Genomic DNA, 23,028 nt, shown 5'->3' on the forward strand with positions numbered 1-23,028 from the left:
ATTTATGAGGACTATGTTACAACAGAAAACAGTATATTTCAAAAGACAGAGCCTATCAGCAGCACATTGTCTCCCATAGGAGGGACTTGGAAAAAGATTACAGAGCCACAACTATATAGCTGCATGTTATGATACTGATCAAGCAGGGAAGTGTCTGGCCCTTCATGACTATCTTTCAAACTGTCTGACCACAGCACTTTTAAGAATAATTGATAAAATGCAAATTGATGGACACATGACTTCACTGTTAGATACACTTTTTCATGGCAATTTAATTAGAGACATGTAGAAAGGCATACCAAACCAAAGTCAAATTAATTCAGACCACCAGTCTGTGAGAAGGTAGTTTTCAAAGGTGTAGAGAAAACTCAAAGAGGCAGAAAATCCAAATTGGTGGATGTTATAGGTCCTGCAGGCACATTTGCTCCCCATGATGTGAGGAACCCACCTCATGTTTTGAGACACAGTAACAAGGATGACCCTTTGGGGTTCTGTAAATTCAACTACATGTTGTAAAGTTTGTAAAGTTTCTGTAAGTTGCTGTAGTAGTATGGCCTTCAAAAACAGAGGTCTGATAAGAAGAAACAGTAGAAAACAAATAGGGCACCATAGTCTTCAATTTAACCTTTCTTTGATTATGTTTCTTCTGACACAGCTGTTGGTGCAATAAGGGTGAATCCTTCTGTGCTTACCATCATACAAAGAGAAGCATTCATAAACTGATTCCCTCCAGAGATTCCATGTCACTGATACTATTCAGCTTGGGAATGTTGGAGACATGGCTTCATACCCACATTAGTAGGGTATTTCCGATATTCTGGACAGTAATAGTACAATATCCCCCAATACATACATCTGTTTTTTAATCAGACTGATAGTTTTGCTTGAGAACCAGTTACATCAAAAAGCTCAGATGTAATAAATGTTTACAAAAACAGACCTGTCTCTGCAGACATCAGGGGGTGAGAAGAACTACTTGTATGATCTTTACAGCATCGTTTTGCCAAACATTTTGAATTCAGACAGGTCACAAATGACAGATCTTGATGACACCACCTTCAGCAGCCCCAGGTGTAACTTACAACTTTTTTTTACTTGTACTCTCACACAATCCTAATGCATATCTCTTATATTTCTGATGTTTATCTTCAGTAAGTATAAGTAAAATGCTGATTTCGCTGTCAAAGTTAGCTAATAATTAGCTAGGTTAGAAGGTGCAGCGGTTAATTCAACATAAATTTCACTTTTTATTTGAGGTATTTGTACAATGTGCACATCTGGGTCTTGAGTTTTCCATGTTTTGTTTGTTAAACATAAAGATATGTTTGCAGGTATGAAATGCAGGTATGTACTATATCACAGCATAACATAACATGGGTAGGTACTTTCAAACTGGTATACTGTTTGGGCCTGAACCCCATATATTTAATAGGGCTGTACCAACTCAGAATTTTGTCACTTGAATTGACTATTCAATACGAAGATTCAACTATTCGTTCCTTTTATTTTATTTATTTATTTTTTCCCCATATAGATTATCTGGCAATCAGTGATGATTTCAACCACAGTAACATAGACAAATGCAACAGAGTCATGGGAACATATTTTTTGAGCACTGGAAAACCAGTAAAAGGCAGCTGCATGTAATGCAAGATTTGAATTGCAGCATCTTTGAATTGCTGACATATAATGTCGGGCTACCATATGGATTTGTCGGAACAATGAGACAGGCGGCACACATGTAGGCCTATTTCTGTTTTAATCATTTTTTTTAAATTTCACTTTAAACATTAAAAACAACGTATAGCCTAAATGAATAAACAAATGAAACAGTTTAAAATAAATTCACGGCATCGCCCGCTATGAAATAATAACTTCTTGTTTTCAGCAGGATAGGCTTATTGGGCTACTGTATTTCTCTTTCAACATAATAAATAAATCTTGAGTGTAAACGAATAAATAAACAAATTAAACACTTGCAATTTAAGATTTGAGATATTTAAGATGAAAAAACAAACGTTTGTCTTCAGACTCTTTTTCTGTGGCCGCCTAGCTTTGCTACCCGTTTCAAGTGGTTTGCCATGTTCGATGTTGCTGAATGACAGGCGAATTCTTGCATACATGGTATGCATTTAACTTTGTTAGGGTTTCAAAAGTTCGAAATGCTGCAATACTTTACACTTCTTCTGAGACATGGTTATAGCTAGCTTAGTTTACCAACCACTCCACCTCAGGCTTCAGCTTCTCTCATCAGTTAACCACCGTGCATGTTGTCACGTGGATTTTTTTTAGCAAGAGTGCCAGCTATCCTGCTAGAATATAAAATATATATTCATGATTCCCCTTATTTATAATCCCTCATTGAAATGTTATCCCTGTGCATTTTTGTAAGCTTCTATCTGTTTTACCCTGTTATTGTGATGCACATTGACTGGGGAAAAAACCCCAAATAAACAAAAAACGACTGCTCAACTTGAAGAATCTCAGCCAACTGACGGGTCTCCAACAGACAATTCGACATGTCGACTTTCAAGGGGCAGCCCTAATATAAACCTGGCTGTGTGTGTATGTGTGAGTAAATGTTAATGTATATATAAACCTCTGTGTGTGTATGTGTGTGTGTGTGGGTGAGTGTGTGTGCCTGAATATTAATGTATATAAACCTGTGTGTGTGTGTATTAGAGATGACATGGTATGAAAATTTAATATCACGATTATAGTGACCAAAATGATGACGGTTATCAGTATTATTGCGGTACTGTTCGAATGTGCTGAAAATGTTCAGAAACTGCTGATACACAAACTGAAATCATTTCACCAAGTTTTATATTGAAAACCATAAAAAAAAAAATGTATAGCAGCACTATGCACTTTATTGTTTGTATAAACATTAAAATAACAGGCCTATTACTGTCATTGTTGCTAAATACCCACATCAAAAGAAGGTGAAAGGCTAGCCTACATCTAGTCTGTCAGCTGAAATGAATTAACCGTACAATAGTCTACTAGGTCTTTTATAGATGACATTACTTTCTCAGGCTACAAAAACACTCTTAAATGAAATGCAGATACGTGCTTTTAAATGCAAACGTTAAGCTACCTGGTCCAAAATTCCCATGCCTGGCTCCAGTTGCTTATTAAATGAACTTGTAAGGAAGATGTGAATTTCCGAGTGAGGACAATAAGGATGCATCATTCTTCGCAAATCAAGCGCAAAATTATAATAATCTAAGTAAATAGTCTTAGTAATACAAAGCATGTAATGTGAACACATGGTATCCTCCCTGTCCGCACTAGCCCGGGTAAATCTGAAAACATAATTATTTCTCTGTTTACACTAGCTAGTGTACACTAGCGCTCAAACGTTGTCTATGATTGCGAAACTTTTTGAAAACGCAAAGGAAAACGTCGTTTCAAAACATTCCAATGTCGTGTGGACATAGCTTAAACAGCGTTCTGCCACTGAACACGGTACTTTTCGAAAACTTTCTGAGGTGCATAAATTTGAAAATGGTTAGCGCTGTTATTTGGACAGGGAAAACGGAGAGTTTCAGAAACGACATGTGGTTGCCATGACACTAGCGAAAGTTTGTGCTCAAACACCGAAAAAACATGACGGGCGAAATGCAGTCCACAGCGCAACAACATACACTTATGCGTTTCAGCTTTTGGATGTGGACATAGAACATTTGGAAAACTGTATGAAAACGATAGTGTGAATGGAGAAACGTTTTTACATCAAATCTGCGTTTTCAGATTAGTGTGTCCCGGCTTAGTGTGGACATAGAAGGCTGAAAAATCTCTGGAGTGCCGTCACTGCCTTCCGCCATGTTATCACAAAACAAACCAACATTGCCTGTGTCTGGGAGACTTGCAAACTTTGATGCTGGACAGTATTTAATGCGAGTTTTTCAAAGTGGCTGATTGCGGCGGTTTTAACGATAATTAAAATTTGAAATGGTAATACTAACCGCCAGGACTTTTACCATGTAACCGGTAACTGTGTCATCCCTGGTGTGTATGCATGTTAATGTATATAATCCTGTGTGTGTGTGTGTGTGCATGAATATTAATGTATATAAACCTGTGTGTGTGTGTGTGTGTGTGTGTGTATGTTAATGTGTATAAACCTGTGCGTGTGTGAGTGTGTATGCATGTTAATGTATATAAACCTGGGTGTGGCTGTGAATGAATGTTCATGTATATAAACCTCTGTGTGTGTGTGTGCGTGTGAATGAATGTTAATGGATATAAATCTGTGTGTGTGTGTGCGCGCATGAATGAATGTTAATGTATATCAACCTCTGTGTGTGTGTGTGTGTGTGTGAGTGTGAATAAATGTTAATGTATATAAACCTGTGTGTATGTGTGCACAAATGTTAAAGAATATAAATCCGTGCCCGTGAGTACATGTGAGCAGTGAATTTAACCTCTGGATTTAACCCATCCTTACACACCAGTATCCTTACACACACACGCACGCATGCACACACACATACACACACAAACACACACCAGGCACAGGAGCAGTGGATAGCACACCTACGCCTGGGGAGCAGTTGGTGCTTTGCCCAAGGGGACCTCAGCCGTGGATGTTTTCCTGTCAGTCCTAGAAATTGAATCAATGACCCTTTGCTCACAAGCCCGCTTCTCTAACCTCTAGGCCATGGCTGCCCATGAATAAGAGTCAATTACTGCTATGTATAGACCAGAGGTCTGTCTCTTTGGTCAGTGCAGGTGAGACTTCAGTTTGGTGGGCCTTAAGTGGACACACACAATAGAAGTAAGCCTCCTATCTTTAAAGCTCTTCACATAACTTGCAAAACTTGAAATTCCACTTACCTGTCAGTAGATTGTCTTTCTTCAAGCTGATTTTCAAGAAATTTGATTCGTGCTAGCAGCCTTGTCTCAAGTTCCTCCTTTTGTAGTTCAAAGTCTTTTAAGGCATCTTCTAAAGCAGCTTTAACAGCCTCATCATTCTCCTTGTCAGTACTTTTGGATGTGCTCTGCCTTTCCTGTTTAAACTTTTGAGAAAGAACAGCATTTTCGGCTTGTAAATCACTAATAACAGCCCTCAGGTTCTGTTCTTTTTCCTGGAAAAATTTCTGCTCTTCCACCCTTTCTTTCTGTAGGACAGTTAGTCGATCTTCCTGCTCACTATGAAGTTTTTGCAGTTGCTCTGTTAGGTCCTTCACTGCGTCCTGAGACCTTTGCTGCAGAACAGTGAAGTCACTGCGGAGCTGACTGCTCTCCTCCTCGTGCCGGTCCACCAGCTCTGAGATGCAGTTGTCCTTCTCAATCCTCATGAGTGTCCGGAGTTCCACTAGCCCTACTTCATACTCTTCGTTCCTCTGCCGGAGCTGCGATGCCAGCTCATTGATTTGCTTCTGCAGAGCTTCCGTCTGACATTCCACTTGGGTCTTAATTGACTCCTCCTGATGATTTTTGACCTCTTCATAATGCAGCCGCATATCCTCTGTTTCCGCCTCCTTGAGCGCCAGCTCCACCTCCAGTTTGCAGCGGGCGTCTAACAGCTCCGTGAGATGCCCTTCGCAATCCCTCAGACGGCCCTCTCGTTCCCTTAGCTCAGACGCATGTGAGTCTATCACCTCTTTAAGCTTGTCCAAGTTTTCCTTGGTGAGGCAATCCAAGGTGTTCTGGTGGTCCTGCCTTAGAGTCTCAAGTTCAGCTTGGTGCTGTTGACTCAACTGAGCCTCCAGCTCCTGGAGATGGGTTCTCTCTGCATTTTCCATCTCCTGTCTGAGTTTCTGCTGGCTGCGTTCAATCTCGAAGTGTAAGCTCTCGAGTTGTTTGGCGAGAGCATCTCTGGACAGAAGTGCCGTTTTAAGCTCCTCACTCTGCTCTGCTACTTTCCGCTCAAGATCCTGCATCTTCTGTTGGTGACAGTTCCTTAACTCATCCAGAGAACGGTCCCTCTCACTTTCCAGCTGTGAAATTTCCTTTTCCTTCCTCTCCACCAGACCCTCTAGCTCCAGCATGGCCCTCTGAACATCTTTGATGATGCTCCGATTGCCTTCCAATTCTTCTGTGAGAGACAGAATCTGTTTTTTGTGATCTTCTATCACAAGGTCAAGATCTTTTTTATACATTTCTCTCACTTCCTCCTCACGACTGCATTTCATGCTGTTGACTATGTTGCACACTTCAACAGTAACTGTTTTCATTGCATTACCAAACTCTTGTTTCTCCTTAAGAATGAGAGACTTAAAGTAGCAGAGGTCGTCCTTAATGCTCCTCAAACTGTTCTGAGACTCCTTAGCAGCTGCATGATACTTGTCAACAGACAGTTTGAGCGCAGAGAATCTGGAATTCTCCCTCTCCAGCATTGTAGTGTCTTGGATACGTTTGCTGTCTATAGCATTTATGACAGAGGAATAGAGTGACTCTACCATCATCTCAGGACTTGTGGGACCACTAATGGGATTTGGTGATGTAATGTTCTCCTCAATGACAAACTCAGTCACTGCTGACACAAAGTCTGACTCTGGGCTCTCTGCTAACGAGTCCAGATCCAAAGAGCCTGGATGGAGTACAGGTTCCATATTGGGGTGCCCAATGGTTTCAAAGTCAAAAGTGTGGGCATCTATGCTGTCAGGGGACAGGTCCTCTAAGGGACCGGGTAAGGGCAGAGGCTGGCATGGGGGAGCCTGAAGGCAGAGGGAAGATAGCGTTTTGGAGGAGGTAGAGCTGGTCCCGGGTGGGCCTTCTGACCTGTGTGTCAATGTTGTTGATCTTTGTGTACTCTGGCTGCTAGAAACCTAACAGGACACACAATAACAATGCCCTTCAAAAAAAATCAAGCTATTGAGAGACTTAAAGTAGCAGAGGTCGTCCTTGCTGAGTATATATTAACATTTAGAAATGAACAGGTTTTGATCTAGCCAAAGCAGTTAGATCACATTTTGACATATCAAATAAGACATAATTCCAAAAGTCCTACCAAAGCCACACAAGGACACATCTTAAGTATTACAACTGTGACAAAGAAAGAAAAGACAAGGAAAATACCTTCCGCTCACTGAGCAAGTGGGTGATGGTTTGAGACATTTCATCCATGCTCTGAGCAGCTTGAACCAGCTGGTGAAGTATTTCTACATGCTGGTTTAAAGGGTCAAAGTCACACAGTGTTGGAACCCTATAGAAAAATACACATAAAAAATCTGTATGACTTTTACATACAGTTTGTGATTGCAAACAGCAGGTCTACCTTCTGTACAATATTCAGCAACAAACATACAATAATTACACATCAAACAGCAGGTCTACCTTCAGTACAATATTCAACAAAAAACATAAAACTATTACACATCAAACAGCAGGTCAACCTTCAGTACAATATTCAACAAAAAACATAAAACTATTACACATCAAACAGCTGGTCTACCTTCTGTACAATATTCAACAACAAACATAAAACTATTACATATCAAACGGCAGGTCTACCTTCAGTAAAATATTCAACAACAAACATACAACAATTACACATCAAACAGCAGGTCTACCTTCAGTACAATATGCAACAACAAACATAAAACTTCTGCGTTTCGGTTCTTAATTTTTGCATATTTCAGTCGCGCTCCCGAGTGAACTGCATTTTACAGTCCATAAAGTTTCGGTTATCTGCCAGGACCTGCTACGCTGACCTAACGTCACATGATTTGTTACCCAGTATGTCAAGAAAGCTTGTGAGAAGAGACCCTTCTGTTTACTTCCTGGACCATGGCTGACTGCAGAAAATGCTCGAAAGTTTGGCTTAGCTTCAATAAAAAAAAGATAACGACACAACAAAATGCTACCACGGAGTGTAAGGGCCACACTGAGGAAAAAAAATTGTAATTGTAATTGAGAGAAAAAAAAAAAAATAGTCATAATATTACGAGTCGTAATTTAAGGAGAGTCGTAACATAAGTCGAAATTTAAGGAGAATAAAGTCATAGCATTAAATGAAAGTCTTAATATTACGAGAACAAAGCTGTACAAGAAAAACGCATAATAAAATTATAAAATTTCGACAAAGAAAAACATAATTCTGAGGAAAATATATTACCAGCAACCAACCAAATGGGTGAGAAGACAGCCAATCGCAGCCTGAGCCTGTGTCTGGAAACTGCCGTTTGTCTCAGGCATCGTGCTGCGCCACACACATCAGTCAAGTGTCGTGCACAATCTTTTCAAAGTCCTAATGCTGATGATAATGTGGTGCTGATGTGCCAAAAGATTCAGTGTTCCGTTATTTGTGAAACCGGTTCTAAAGTATAACTTAACAAGATGCTCCACGTTCCTCATTTAAAAAAATATTGGAATCGGAACAGAGATTCGATAAGAACTGGATTCGATAAGCATATTTGGAATCAGACTCGGAATAGACAAAATTGAAACGATACCCAACCCTAACCTTCAGTACAATATTCAACAACAAACATAAAACTATTACACATCACTCATGATACTTGGCTTGGCACGTTTAATGGATCCATGCAGAGATGTTTTTTCTTTTAACATTTCTCTTTAAACCTCCTCGATGTAAAACATCGCCAACACAAACATAAGATAACCACAGTGCCTTTACCTGAGGAAAGGCTGGACCTCTGCAGGACAACAGGACTTCAGATACTGCAGGTCAGCTACAGAGATGTCTGGAAGCTCAAAGTCAAATTTTCGAGGCTTTCTCGTCTAAACAGTGCAAAGAGTTAAACACAATCAGTAGAACAACAACTAGGCTACATTTATAGAGTGGCAAATGTGTGACACCTCATCAGCATTTTTTACTTACACAGAAAGACACAGGAGGCCATGAATCAAGCCCTCGAAACAATCGATTTCTGAGAAAAGATTTCCCTGCAACAAAAATCGTAATTTTGAAACATTTTTTAATCATTCTGGTCTGAACACTTTGTAGTGATTGTGTTAACAAAACATGTCCTTTCCACCAAAAACAGCAAAGTAACATTTGAGTATGGAACTCACTGAAAAGCTTCCCAAATGTTTCCCTTTTGGCTCTTTCAGCCTCATACAGGATTTTCCCATCTTTGACAAGAGCACTGGCCCACTAGGTAAACAAAAATGACATGAGTGTTTTCAAATCAGTATCACCAAAACTTTTCATTCTAAGGCACTGAAAATGTTTCTTACACAGTTATGAACGTTGCAGGATTCACTCAGAGAGCTTTCTCTCTCTTACCTCTCTGTAGTGTCCAACAAACATCTTCCTCCTGACCACCTCCACGACAGCCAGGCAGTACATCTGAGGCACCGTGCTTAGAGCTTCCACTACACGGACCCGCTCGAGGAGCTCCGTGAGCAGCCGCAGCAGGGCCTGGAGCTTCTCCCCATCTTGATCAGCGTGGAGCATCACATAACAGCACCATCTGACCACACAACAGAGCAGAGTCCACATTTGACACAATCAACAAGGCTCTCAAGGACTGTTTACTGCTCACAGTCTGGTCACTTCAACACATAATCACACGGTCATTTTGAAGGGATTTTCAGGCATTTTTCACAACAGACGTTGTTATATAAAAATAAAGGGTGTGTATGAGGGTTGTATTGAGAGTCCCTACTGATATCATTTTCCATGAGCAGCACTAGTAAAAGTAATTTGGACAGTTACTTATTTGCATTTAAGAAACATACAGACAGGCCAGTATAGGGGAAGTGTTCTGTATATTTTTTTAAGATGCACTCAGAAAAAACAGCACATAAGACATTAAGACAGTACATTAATCCCTTCTTACTTAAGACGGACTTGAAGGTTGTTTGCAAGTTCTTGTTTGGCAGTGGTGCATTTCTGTTTGATATCTAGAAGTTTTCTGTGATTGGTCAGCATGATCATTAGCTGGTTTGCATGACTCAGACACAGGTCCGGCAGCACTGAGGTGTCCTTCAGGTTTTCGGCCCTCTTCTGATTGGCCAAAAATCCCTTGCAATACAGAAAGAATAATGATACATTGGCCATCAGAGACTAAATATTTTTTCTAGCTGTGTAAGCACATGATAGCTTTGCCTGGCCACTACTTCTTCAAAGCATTACCATCTCCATTTCACTTTACTGAGACTCCATTCTTCAAAGCATTACCATCTTCATTTCACTTAACTAAGACTCCATTTTTAAAAGCATTACCATCTTCATTTCACTTAACTAAGACTCCATTTTTAAAAGCATTACCATCTTCATTTCACTTAACTAAGACTCCATTTTTAAAAGCATTACCATCTTCATTTCACTACACTGAGACTCCATTCTTAAAAGGACTACCATCTTTATTTCACTTGACTAAGACTCCATTTTTAAAAGCATTACCATCTTCATTTCACTTAACTAAGACTCCATTTTTAAAAGCATTTCCATCTTCATTTCACTTTACTGAGACTCCTGATATCTCTTAGACTGAATAAATACTGTAAATGAAAATAAATCACATGGTGGAGCTAGTTCAATCACAGACATCAGGGAAATGCAGAGAACAAATGTGGACATGGACTTAATAAAATTAAGTTGTTTTTTTTTTAATTTCTCCTGCAATAATAACCCCAGAATGCAAGTGTTCTATAGTCAACAGGCATGATTACAAACTGCAGCATACACATCACCAAGAGGATGTGAGCTTTATATCAGTAAAATTGTCCTCATTAATATTCATGCAATTAGGTTTTGCTCATTCGGTGTGTATTGTAACATATTTTGTGCATTTCCGATTGAACTTTTTTCCCCTTCTCTTTCTTTTTCGAAAGTCATAGTATGAAAATTATCACATGTAACAAGGTTCAGTGAATGTTACAGAAACAAACTAATTATTAAGGTTTTCTCTTTCTTCCTTTCTTTTCTCTTTTTTTAAATTTTTTTTTGTAAGGAAACTCAATTTTATTTTAAAAAGACCTTTGAATAGTTTTGTACAGCCCTAAATTTTTAATTCTATTTGTATAAAAGTTCACTAAAGAAACAATGCTTCACATTTTCAGCCCCAGTCTGTTTACAGCAGAGACACCAGCCAAAGCTAACTGATCAAACCAGTCCGATCATGTCTCCAGTTACATGGAACCAGTGGACATATATAACGCATGTAGACAGATAACATATGCTATTAAAGTTAGACTAGTTAGTTTTACACATAACCAGTGGACACATATAACATATGTTATTGTTGTCAGGCTAGTTGTGACTACATATAGCCAGTGGACCCGTATAACATATGTTATTGTTGTCAAGCTGGTTGTAACTATATGTAGCCAGTGGACACATATAACATATGTTTTTGTTGTCAGGCTAGTTATGAACAGAGCAGAGCAGTATTGAAATGTAGAACACGTAACCCATTTAAAATGTACAGAGTCAAGTGTTGCAATTCGGATAGCCGGAACTCTCTCCGGGGGGGTACGGCTGTCCCAGCGATGCACTATCTGTCTATAGGACCGCAGTGCTAAATTGCTCGTAGACAACTTGATTCTGGGTCGAGGTGTGGTAAGAAAACATGAAATAGGCAGTGTTTTAACTTAAAAGGTTCCGGTCTGTTAACTTAATTTCATTTTTCAATTAAATATTACATTATTACTACATATTACTAAAATATTTGAGTTGATATAATCAGTAATTTAATTTAAATTCTGTTAGCTAGTACAAGCAATTAACTTGAAAAAAACAACTCTGAAAACGTCTCACTTTTAAGTTAATTAAAAGTTTTAAGGCAATCAGTTGCCTTAATTTTTTTAAGTTGTGCTAACTTAAAATATCAAGTCACTCAAACTTAAAACAAGATTGTTACGTAACTTTACTTGAATGATTCAAGGCAATGAGTTTGCATGATTTTTTTTAAGTTAACTTGTTGAAATTTACAGTGTTAGTAATAGTGATAGCTGCAATAATACACATATGTCCAAAGGATCGGAGCTTGGAAAACACACACCAAGGAACTTAACTGGGCTGTTTATACACTGACTGGCTATTAAGGGGAAATTGTTTGTTATTTTGTTTTATTGTTTTCCATGCGTGATTCCCAACCTTGTGGAATGCTCTTAATAATGTCACTGTTTTTCTACTCAACCAGATTTTCTTCTGGCCCAAATGTTAGCAACCCATGTTACGGCAATAGTACTGTGGGAATGTGATAGTAACCCATGTTACGGCAGTAGTACTGTGGGAATGTGATAGTAACCCACGTTACGGCAATAGTACTGTGGGAATGTGATAGTAACCCTTGTTACGGCAATAGTAATGTGGGAATGTGATAGTATCCCATGTTACGGCAGTAGTACTGTGGGAATGTGATAGTATCCCATGTTACGGCAATAATAATGTGGGAATGTGATAGTAACCCATGTTACGGCAATAGTACTGTGGGAATGTGATAGTAACCCATATTACGGCAATAGTAATGTGGGAATGTGATAGTAACCCTTATTACGGCAATAGTAATGTGGGAATGTGATAGTATCCCACGTTACGGCAATAATAATGTGGGAATGTGATAGTATCCCATGTTACGGCAATAATAATGTGGGAATGTGATAGTAACCCATGTTACGGCAATAGTACTGTGGGAATGTGATAGTAACCCATATTACGGCAATAGTACTGTGGGAATGTGATAGTAACCCTTATTACGGCAATAGTAATGTGGGAATGTGATTGTATCCCATGTTACGGCAATAATAATGTGGGAATGTGATAGTATCCCATGTTGCGGCAATAATAATGTGGGAATGTGATAGTAACCCATGTTACGGCAATAGTACTGTGGGAATGTGATAGTAACCCTTGTTACGGCAATAGTAATGTGGGAATGTGATAGTATCCCATGTTACGGCAATAATAATGTGGGAATGTGATAGTATCCCATGTTACGGCAATAATAATGTGGGAATGTGATAGTATCCCATGTTACGGCAATAATAATGTGGGAATGTGATAGTAACCCATGTTACGGCAATAGTAATGTGGGAATGTAATGGTAACCTTGGTTACAATCACACTGACAAAAACAGCAGGACTGCTCCTATGATCCCTACAGAACCATGGCTTTTCATACAAAACTGATTTCTGCATGCAAAAACAAGAGCTAAGGAAACAACACAAATAAGTGTTGGAGCACATCTGAAGAAAATAGTGCTCACATCAGCATGAAAAACAGAAAAAATAAGACTCTGCCAAAGAAAATGCGGAAAAAATGATATTTTTCAAAGCAAAAGCACTTCACAAAAATACATTACAGTTCCATTATAAATTCATTGTGTCCATTTCTGTGATACAAAAATGCTCCCATCCCTCTGACACTGGCTTACCTGAGCAAGTTCCTTTTGTTCATTAACTAGTTTCTTACAGCTGGCAATCATCTGGTCCAGGGCGTATAACCGGTCCTCCAGTCCCTTGATGGCCTTCATGTTTTGATTATCCAGTTTGGAAATGGTGTCCCGGCAGTCGGCTAAAAACGGCTGAATAATGCGGGGATCAAGCTGGGAAAAGTACAAGGAAGAAGCTTTGTGTGATCATGACCACAGACTGTGAAGTCATTAATAAGTCTGATGCTGGCAGAAAATGAGTGTCTCCGGAGTCTAAGACTGGTCATTTAGAAACAAGTTCCCATAGTATGAGCCAAGCCAACTCATTTCAAATGTCTTCAAGTTCAAGAGGGACATGAAGAACTGAATGGAGATAGTTAAGTACATCCTAACATTAAGGATGAGTAGCTATTGCCTTTACATGCTCTGTGATAGTGAATCAGTTGTTACTTACCCTATTAATGGAGTCAAAGCATTTTCTCACCACTGACTCCACATCATTTGGCCGGTCCTGCACGTTGATCCAGTCTAACAGTGTGACGTTAAAGGAGGGTCCAGTGCCCGTCTCTGACACACCCTCTTCCTGCAGTTCTGCTTTCACACTGCTTGTCTCTGTCAACTCCCCGCTGTGGGGAGCTGAAGGTTCGGGGACATTTTCCGCTGATATGGAAAAAGAGGCAGGTAATCTGCTCTGCTGTGGGTCTACGGAGCTCAGAGTGGTGGATTTGTCTCCATTTTCGTCCTTCTCTTCATCTTGTCTCTGTACTGAGAAGCTAGACTTTTCCAGACTCTCTTTGTAACTGTGACGAGTCAGGCACTCCAGCAGAGGAATCTTGGCCATGACAGAGACAGCTGTACCAAGCCTGTGTTTTCAAAACACACAAAATGATAGGACAACTCATTGCACTGCATCTAAGAAATATCACAAATGCAAACAGTTATATCAGTACAAAGTCTATTAAATCAATCAGCTTATCATTGAAATAAAAGACTTGAATCTGGATTGCTAGAGTGGATGCCACTGCACTCACTGTTACAATCTAAAGGACTTCTCTGAGAGGGGTGAGCAAAACATACTTAAGTTTTTTTTATTTTTTTATTTTTTATTGAGGAATCTTTCAACATCTTGGCATGTTTATGAGCAGAAAACTTCTGATGTATGTTCTCTGTGTTATAAAGGCATGGTTAATTTCATAACCAGAAGCTATGGCTGAATGTTAAAATACTTATGGGTGTATAAACAACATTGTGATGCTCGACTAGTACTAGATGCTTATGGTCACATCAACTCATTTCCCCTTGACAGACCTAGGGCTGGGTATCCTTCAAAAATTTTCGATTCCGGTACCGTTACCAGTACCAACACCTTGACTTCAATACCGGTTCCTTAATGATACTCTTTTGATACCAATTTTATAAAATCCATTTTAACAAAATTACATAACGGTTTCATAACATAAAAAATATAAACCTCTCTACCACAACTTGAAGTTGTCTGTTAAAATAATATCAATAAATAAAATGGTATACAAGCCACAATCAAACTGGGAACCTTCAGATTACCAGACCGCTGTATCTCCTGAACCATTGCCGCCCCAACAAAAAATATCAGTACAAAGCGCCCGGCGTCAAGCGCTTTGTTGACAGCTGACCAATCACAAGCTGGGTAGTGAGACCTGTTGTTTCCCATAACAACCAACAAAAGTGGAGAGGGTAGCGGTGGAGAGGTTAATTGTGCTAGTTTCTGAACACACTGAACTGTACTTAACATGACAGTTAAACAGTATCATAATATTCACCATAAAGAGGCCATTTGGAGTCAAATTGGATGGATCCTAAGAGTTTCCAGTAAGTATTTGTGTTTACTGCTCATCATCAGCAAAATTAGCCTGTTAGCTGTTGTTGTTATGGCAACAAAAGACACAATTGCTTTTTGGAACAAACGCTGCCAGCATTCCTATTTACCTGAAAAATGCTCTGGTCAGTGTTTTTCATCAAAAAAAGATGTGAAGACACCCTTAGACATTTTTACACCTACTATGCGACACACAGTGTAGTCAAGCCTCTCAAAATACAACACACACTCTGGGCGTAATGTAGTGTTTTTCCTGCATGCCTCTACAACGTGTTCCTGTAATGTTATGGTAGACAGCCCATCACCAGCATTACTAGATCTTGGTACAAGCATGCTGGATGCTTATTGGCGCACTGACGCTGATAAGATTTTCTCCTTAGGTATCGAAATTTGGTACCGAATGACAAGGCATGTTTCAATATTCGATAGTATCGAAGCAATTTGGTTGGTGCCATAAAAGTATCGAAGTTTGGTTCCCAGCCCTAGATAGACCAATATTTGGTGGTTAAATATTGGCCGTACATCAGTCTACTTGTTTTTCTCTTTCACAACTGAACAGTAGGGGGAGGGGAGGTATATGAATAAAGCACCATGGGAGCAGACGTGTGAAAAGGTGCAGCCTGTGATTGGTGGTTTGACCAGAAATTTAAGGTACTAGTCCATAAGAGCTTTCACATTGGAGGAACCTTTCCATAGTTATTAGAACTGTTGGAGAAAGTACCCCCATTTTCGCGTATTCACACCGCAGGAACTTAGAATGATCATAGTTCTTAGAACGCCATTTTGAGGGGCTTTTTTAGCTCCTACTTCAGGGTAGGTACTTTCACTGTGCAATGGGAACCTTGGGTGATGTAGGTGTACGGCGATCGGTCCAGATGTAGGTATATGGTGATTGCAACTGCCACTTTTAAAAATAAGTGTAAAACATAAAGTCTTAGAACGTATTACATTTAGTTTTTGATATTCAGGTCTAAAAATGTCTTAAAATGTCTGGAATTGTAGGAGGGGAGGCATCTTTAGCTTTTATATTTTATTTTACCGGTATTTTATATCCCACAACAATGACCATTGCCGCAATGTCCAACGTCCAATTGTTTGTACGTTAAAGAGGTAGCGTACACTCCGCTTCGGTAGGTGCTTGTGTGTCCGCTTGTGTGGCTGTGATCCGCATTTTAACCTAAAAGAACATGTTTATCCAGCTTACAATTTGAGGGCTGTGGCTGGGAAAAAGGAAAAAACCAAAAACATGACACGGCGAGCAAGCATCAGGCACAAGCACTATGGTAGCACCCGAAAAGTACTATGCCCATTGAATAATTCACTGCTACTGCAGTGGTAAATGCAGGGGGACATTTTTTTCCACTGAACTGGGTCTATCACCATACAGTTTTATTTTCATTAATGAGAAGGCAGTTGTTGTATCTAATGTGCACTGACTATTTCTGTCAGTCAAATTCAATAAAACTGTGTATACTATAGTCCAGTTTGTCGATTTCTTTTGCTGCAGTAATGGTATTATTTTTTCCTTTTAGAGGTATTTAAAAGGTCTTAAAAGTCATTAAATTTGTACTTAAAAATGTTCAGCTACTCTGGTTAGCCAGGTGAACAACAACTCTTAGTGTGACATTGCTATACCACCGTCGGCCAGCTTACTTTACTTCAGTGTTCCTACTGGCGGTGCGAATGCAAACATAAAAAAAAGCCCTAGAATGTATGTAGTTCCAGGGGGAGCTCCCCAGGGGGTAGTTCCTCTCGAATGAGACCCTAGTACTGTTCGGTCCGAAAGCGCCTCTTATGACCTCCCTAAAAAGTCCAAGCTATCCTGGGGTCACCTGCCAATCAACAAACCAAAAACTGCTGCTAGATAGTGAAAACAGTCTCCAACCTTCAACTGCTCGGGACTGGAACTTACAAATAAAGAAGGCCTGATGCGTTTTAAGAGTGGACTAGGACAAAACCAATCAGATTAACGCACCGGTCAAACTCACAGACAGACATGAAGTGCTGTCAACATGGAACTGTTAATTGATGCCACTCTTCTCACAAAGCGCCAAGATCAATGCTAACCTCATTATTCAGAGCTCAGGTGATTAACAGCCATCACAAGCAACACAAATACAGAGGGCAGTTCTGTTTTTAACTGGTCTGTCTCTAGAAAACCGTCTGTGTCTTTATGAACACAGGCCAGTCTACAGGTTATATGATCATCTCATCAGTAAGAACAAGCCAGCTTACCTGACCAGCCTAAACTTACCCAGCTTACCTGGCCAGCCTAGTCTCACCCAAGAGCTCCTCTTCTTTGTTTCATCCACCTGCTTGCCCTGTACATTCTTTTCATATTCCATTCTGTGCTGTTTCTAGCATGTTTACACTCATCACTAATTTCTGTATTTACTGTAGACATGACATATAGAAGTCAGAGGAATCTGTTTGTCCCTGGGGTCCATGTGGTATTCTCAGACAGAGACTCTCAATATCCACTAACATGGTGCACCTCTGCCCCCTGTGGGTACCACTAAAACAATGCCATGGCTGCTACACAGCAAATATGAAATGACATTAAATGTGTTTTAAATATGCAGAATTTATATCATAGCCATAAACCCAGATGTATATGGGTCTGTCAGTGACAAACATGAGCTGATATACTAGACATGCCAAACAATTTAGGCATCAAGGCCTTCTAGAGGTTCTCCATAGATTATTCAGCGGTTCATAAAGATTTATACTAAAATATTGTGAGATGATATTTAAGGACTATAGCAGTCCTAAACAAATAAAGGCCCTGCTGGATCCATTCCAAAGCAGGTCCAAAAGCACCAACACAACTTAAAAACAGTGTTATAAAACAAAATCCTGTGCCTTGAGATAAACATAAGCCTTAGCATATATTGTTATCATTATTATTATCATTATTATTCACTTCAAATTTGACCAGAGGCAGAAGAACATACTTAGTAAGCTTTAGTTTGATATCTTCAAATTCCTGTTGGTAGTTTGTGTAGGCTGTGTCAAATTTCCAGAGGAGCTTTTGGTAGGACAGTGTGCAGTCATCCAGGTTGGCCATGATGGCTGCCCAGCCCTGATGCTGGAGATGTTCATCATGGACCAGACGCTCACAGAAGGAGCAAAGCTTCTTAGCAACTTCAAACATCTCCTGCATTTTAAACAAACAAACAAAAAAAAGTGTTACAGTAATTTTTATTTCTCTTTGCTGAACAGAATCTTTACATCACCGATTGGTTACAAAACAAGAAAAGATCAATCGTTGTAAATTGTCAAAACTTGACGTACATATTGAAGCTAAAGGCCTATTAGGGAGAGTAATGCACTTTGAAAGTATTTACACAGAATGCTACAGCTTTTCAACTGATTAAACAGCTTCATAACACACCATTTGAGAGTGGAGCTATGGGTGATCAGACAAGCACCATCTCTTCCCTTCACACAGTGTCCAGTGTTTTACTTAACCTAACATTTCCCCATGTTTCCCCACAGCGCAATATGTTTTACTTAACCTAACATTTCCCCATGTTTCCCCACAGTGTCCAGTGTTTTACTTAACCTAACATTTCCCCATGTTTCCCTGCAGTACCCAATGTTTTACTTGACCTAACATTTCCCCATGTTTCCCTGCAGTACCCAATGTTTTACTTAACCTAACATTTCCCCATGTTTCCCCACAGTGTCCAGTGTTTTACTTAACCTAACATTTCCCCATGTTTCCCAAAATCAACAGGACAGGAATACCAAGCAGCAGACTGGCCCAATTCACACTAATCACCAACAACATCATTTAGAATCACATGTAAAATCAACTAAACTGTGGATTGACATTCTAAGAAAGGTAAAAATCAGGCCAGAGGAGGAAAGAAGTGGTGTGGACCATACCACTGCAAGCTGTGTTCGTGAGGCAACAGTGTGAAAGACGGCTGGCATCATCAGGGACTCCTCCACTTTCAGCTCCATCTCATTCTCTATGGAGAACGTGGTTTTGGGAATGGTTGGAGCACGGTCACTGAGTATCATCTCCTTGTTGAACAGGAAGATGGGATTGGTGTCCTAACACACAGACAGGAAGTCATTACTCATAAGGGCAGTTTAGGATGAACACAAGAGTTTTTATGGAGATTTTTTTTCTTCATTGTGATATCAGCTTTTTCAAAGCCTGTCAGACTAAACTGCAAAAAGTTAAAACATCAAATATCCTTGGAGTGCAATTATGCTGCTTTTTCACTGATATTTCACTATGCAACACTAATGACCTTCACTTCATCCAGTTAGATTTTCAAAATACCAAAAGACTATAGGCAAACGTTTCTAAGTCTTTGTTTCAGAATGCAGAACATTTTCATGCCATTAGTAAACAATGTATTTTAGGCAAATAAAGTAGAACTGGCAAAACTGACTTTTTTACAGCATGCAGGGCAAGTGGAACAAAGTACAGGAAAATTCACATACACGTGAATACAACAGCAGTTGCCCATTTGAGAACTGTTTTAGGTAGAGAGGACTGGAGAGCACAGGCCAGTGGCCCTATGATAAATCTAATGTGGAAACTGTGTTTTGTATCTGTAAGTCGACATGGCCATGCCACTTACTGTGCCAGCACTGTAGCTGCACACCCTCCTCTCCGCGGCCATACACTCTCCACCATTAACCACCAACACCTGGTGTTGAGTTGCAATCTTGTATTTGGCCTGGATCGCATGTTTAAGGTCCGACACACTGAGAAAACACAATGAGGGCAGTTCACAGAGACTGAGCACACTCTCTAATATCTCCTGCCAAACAGAACAGGAGGGTACAACTACAACATATGTAACACTGCAGACCTGCTCACTGTACGTTTTATAACATATCTTCCTCAAATGCTGGCTCTAGCCCTAAAGAAAAACCCTTTAAATTGTTATTTTTTGCAAACAGTAACACTAAACATCTCTTAATATGGAGCCTGTCATCAGACCCTGAATCCTACTATAATTATCACTACAGTTATGGATGGTTACATATGTACATGGTGTTATTCAACAACAGCACAGTTTATTGCATGAATTAATAGATACGTATGATGAAAAAATAAACAATGTAATCTATGTGACTCGTACATAATCTCAAAGCCAATTCAGTGAGACTGATCATTTATACCCAAACTCTCAGCTACATGGGCTAAGTGTCTTTGCTTTAGATCGCAAGTTAATATGTGAGAATGAAACTACTTTCTCATCAAATGAATTCAGAACATCATCAGTGCATCACAAACATGGTGTTAATTCAACATAACATTGTCAGTCACTCAGATGAGAACCAATTGTTCCTCTTACGTTTGAACGGCAAGTTCAGTGTCAAATGTGAGTGTGCTTCCATTGTTGACCTGAAACACATACAACTTCATATTGAATTCTCCTCAGATCTTCAGGATTCCCTTCCTTATTCATTTACTCAGTAACTGCTGTTCAAGAGAAAAGAAAACAGACCAACAAAAAAGGATTAGCCTTCAGATATGACTGAACACTTAATAAAAATTTCACAAATTACTTATTACAGAAAAAAATTCTTGTACTTTGTTGTTAAGTTGTACACTGAAAAACTAAGAAAACACATTTAACGTAAATACAAATGTAAAATAAATGTGAATGTAAAGCACATGTAAAATAAACCAAGTATAGTAAAATGCCTGTGTTAACTAACTTTGGAAAATGTGTTTACTAACTCACAAAGAATCATATTAAATGACGTGAGTCTTACACAACAAAAAAAAAAGATAAAGACCCACTATCTCTCCTCAACACATCAGTGACACAAAGACAGCGGATCAGACATCTCGCACCACATGGGTTAACGTTCTTAGCTACGCTTTCTATTTAAAAGAAACATACATTGCAAAACGAAGACTGCTGTTATACCAGCATTACCTGAAATGGTATTTATGACAATAATCTTATGACTGTTCTTGTAAATTAAGAAAGTTTGAGACAACAGGAACCATTTGTCCTTCGACCACGCTGCTAACTGACCAGTCACAAATGAGCCATAACTTACAAGGTGAGCGTGGTACAGACCAAAACAAAATTAACAGTGCGAATTAAAGGCGACATATCACAAATCGCAATATGTATTACATGAATTCCTTTGTCACAATATAGGCTACAAAATTGCTGTAATTAATGACAGATATAATTACTCATAAGGAAGCGACTCGGACAGTCTCGGGTTTTCAGGCTGAGTCATGTTGATCGAACAGTGGGTTGTTCGTTAGCTGGCTACATGCCGTGCCAACATTGTGTGCATTAATACTAAACGGCTTACACACTGAAATAATACGAGAACACAGCATACAGTGGTCGTGATTGCTGTCAAAACAGTACAAGTTAGCTTGCTGGAGATAGATACTTAATGCTAATGAATTTGTTTACGTCGTTAGGACCCTGTCAGGTCGGTATCTGGAACGGCGGAAAAATGAACTGCAAGGCCTCTGTTTTGACTAGCATTAGCTGCTAAGCTAACTTTCCCGTACACATCTCTCCCAAGCAGCACAAATTCATGTACGGACTGGACGCGCCTTGTCAACAAAAAGTTCATTTTGGCTGATACGAGTCCTACATTTAAAAATGCTCGTGTGTTCTTTCAACAATTATGCAGCCTAATCGCACATTAAGAACCCACCAAAATCCAGTTGTCCTGTCACTCGGCGAGTGAACGTTAACCTTAGCACGGTACGTTACCCTGTGAACTTGGCGGATAGATAAAAGCTTGTTACCCAAACATAGCTAACCAGGAGTTAAGGTTTTCTTACTATACAGGAGCGTCTTCATACACCAGTCCCTCTTGGGTATCGCCAGATCCTTGTCAGACTAAAAGCTGAAAATTACCCACTTAACCATCAGTTATCACTCCCGTATCAAGACGCTGAGATATAAGCTAACAACATGTTAACATTATCAAACACGTCTCGGAAACGTTAGGAAAACTTAGGGAAAAACCAGTTCTGTAAAGGTATACTCGCTAGCCCAACAACTGGAATCAGTGACCACCAACTGTTCAAGCTAACACTTAATGCATAAAATATTTGGCTTAATATATGTTAGATCAAAATCAATGTATAAACATGACAGATTCTCTTACCTTCGTTTATTCTCATCCTCACCATTACAGTGACAGCTAGCTAGCTTGCTGGGTGGCCAAAGTGGAACAAGCTGCTAGCTTAACATAACCCAGAATTTGTTAGCTTGCTAGGTTTCCTGCTAAGTACTTAGGTTAGCTGAAAAGACACCTTTTTGCACACATTAGCGGCACAGAATCATAGAAGCTGTTTCTTGCTCTTTACATTTCGACTCATCTTGCAAACAGAGGTATTTTCTTAGACTTATAATTTATTAATCCGCGGTAAACGATGTATTCGTCAAGAATTGTGAGAGATCCTGGCAATATTTAGCTATTAACAAGAGGCAGAAGGCTATCCAGTACTGTCATTTGTGTTGCTGTACTTTGTTATTGTCGTTGTCCTCGTCACTGCGCAGCGAGATGCACTCTGGGAGTGAACCAGGTTCTCGGCAAGACACTGGCCGAGTTCGTGGCGATCAGCGCAGGCCATCGTACATAAGATAAATTCGTGCCCGTTTTACCGAATCTGTGATGGCAGAAAAGAGTTATTTCCCTAGCTGTCGAAAAACTGTTGGACATAGATAAACATTTAAATAAAAAGTGGCATTCGTTACATTTCTGAATTGATTCATGTATTGTACAGTATGTCAAATATGGCTTATGTCTTAATGGTAAGAACATACTGTACACCTTAGACGGAAAGAGCGGAAGAAATCGTTTTGATGCTACTATAACAAGGAATGCAGTGTAATATATATTACAAAATACTGAAA

General features: G+C 39.5%; 1 protein-coding gene across 1 annotated transcript in view; it reads right to left on the bottom strand.

Annotated features, from left to right (window-relative positions):
- rb1cc1 (RB1-inducible coiled-coil 1) overlaps positions 1–22,611 on the bottom strand; it is a 38,474-nt gene extending 15,863 nt beyond the window's left edge. Inside the window, exons 1-14 of the mRNA XM_030768199.1 lie at positions 22,277–22,611; positions 20,476–20,603; positions 19,753–19,879; positions 19,043–19,213; positions 18,106–18,308; positions 13,751–14,159; positions 13,300–13,470; positions 9,759–9,943; positions 9,203–9,389; positions 8,989–9,070; positions 8,795–8,859; positions 8,591–8,694; positions 7,030–7,156; positions 4,843–6,779 (exon numbers count right to left, since the gene is read on the bottom strand). Coding sequence (XP_030624059.1) covers positions 4,843–6,779; positions 7,030–7,156; positions 8,591–8,694; positions 8,795–8,859; positions 8,989–9,070; positions 9,203–9,389; positions 9,759–9,943; positions 13,300–13,470; positions 13,751–14,159; positions 18,106–18,308; positions 19,043–19,213; positions 19,753–19,879; positions 20,476–20,546 — 3,839 coding nt within the window. The 5' untranslated portion in view covers positions 20,547–20,603; positions 22,277–22,611. The remainder of the gene's footprint in view (positions 1–4,842; positions 6,780–7,029; positions 7,157–8,590; positions 8,695–8,794; positions 8,860–8,988; positions 9,071–9,202; positions 9,390–9,758; positions 9,944–13,299; positions 13,471–13,750; positions 14,160–18,105; positions 18,309–19,042; positions 19,214–19,752; positions 19,880–20,475; positions 20,604–22,276) is intronic.
- Positions 22,612–23,028: the final 417 nt, after the last annotated feature.

Source organism: Chanos chanos, chromosome 3, assembly GCF_902362185.1.
Source record: "Chanos chanos chromosome 3, fChaCha1.1, whole genome shotgun sequence".
Classification (NCBI taxonomy): domain Eukaryota; kingdom Metazoa; phylum Chordata; class Actinopteri; order Gonorynchiformes; family Chanidae; genus Chanos; species Chanos chanos.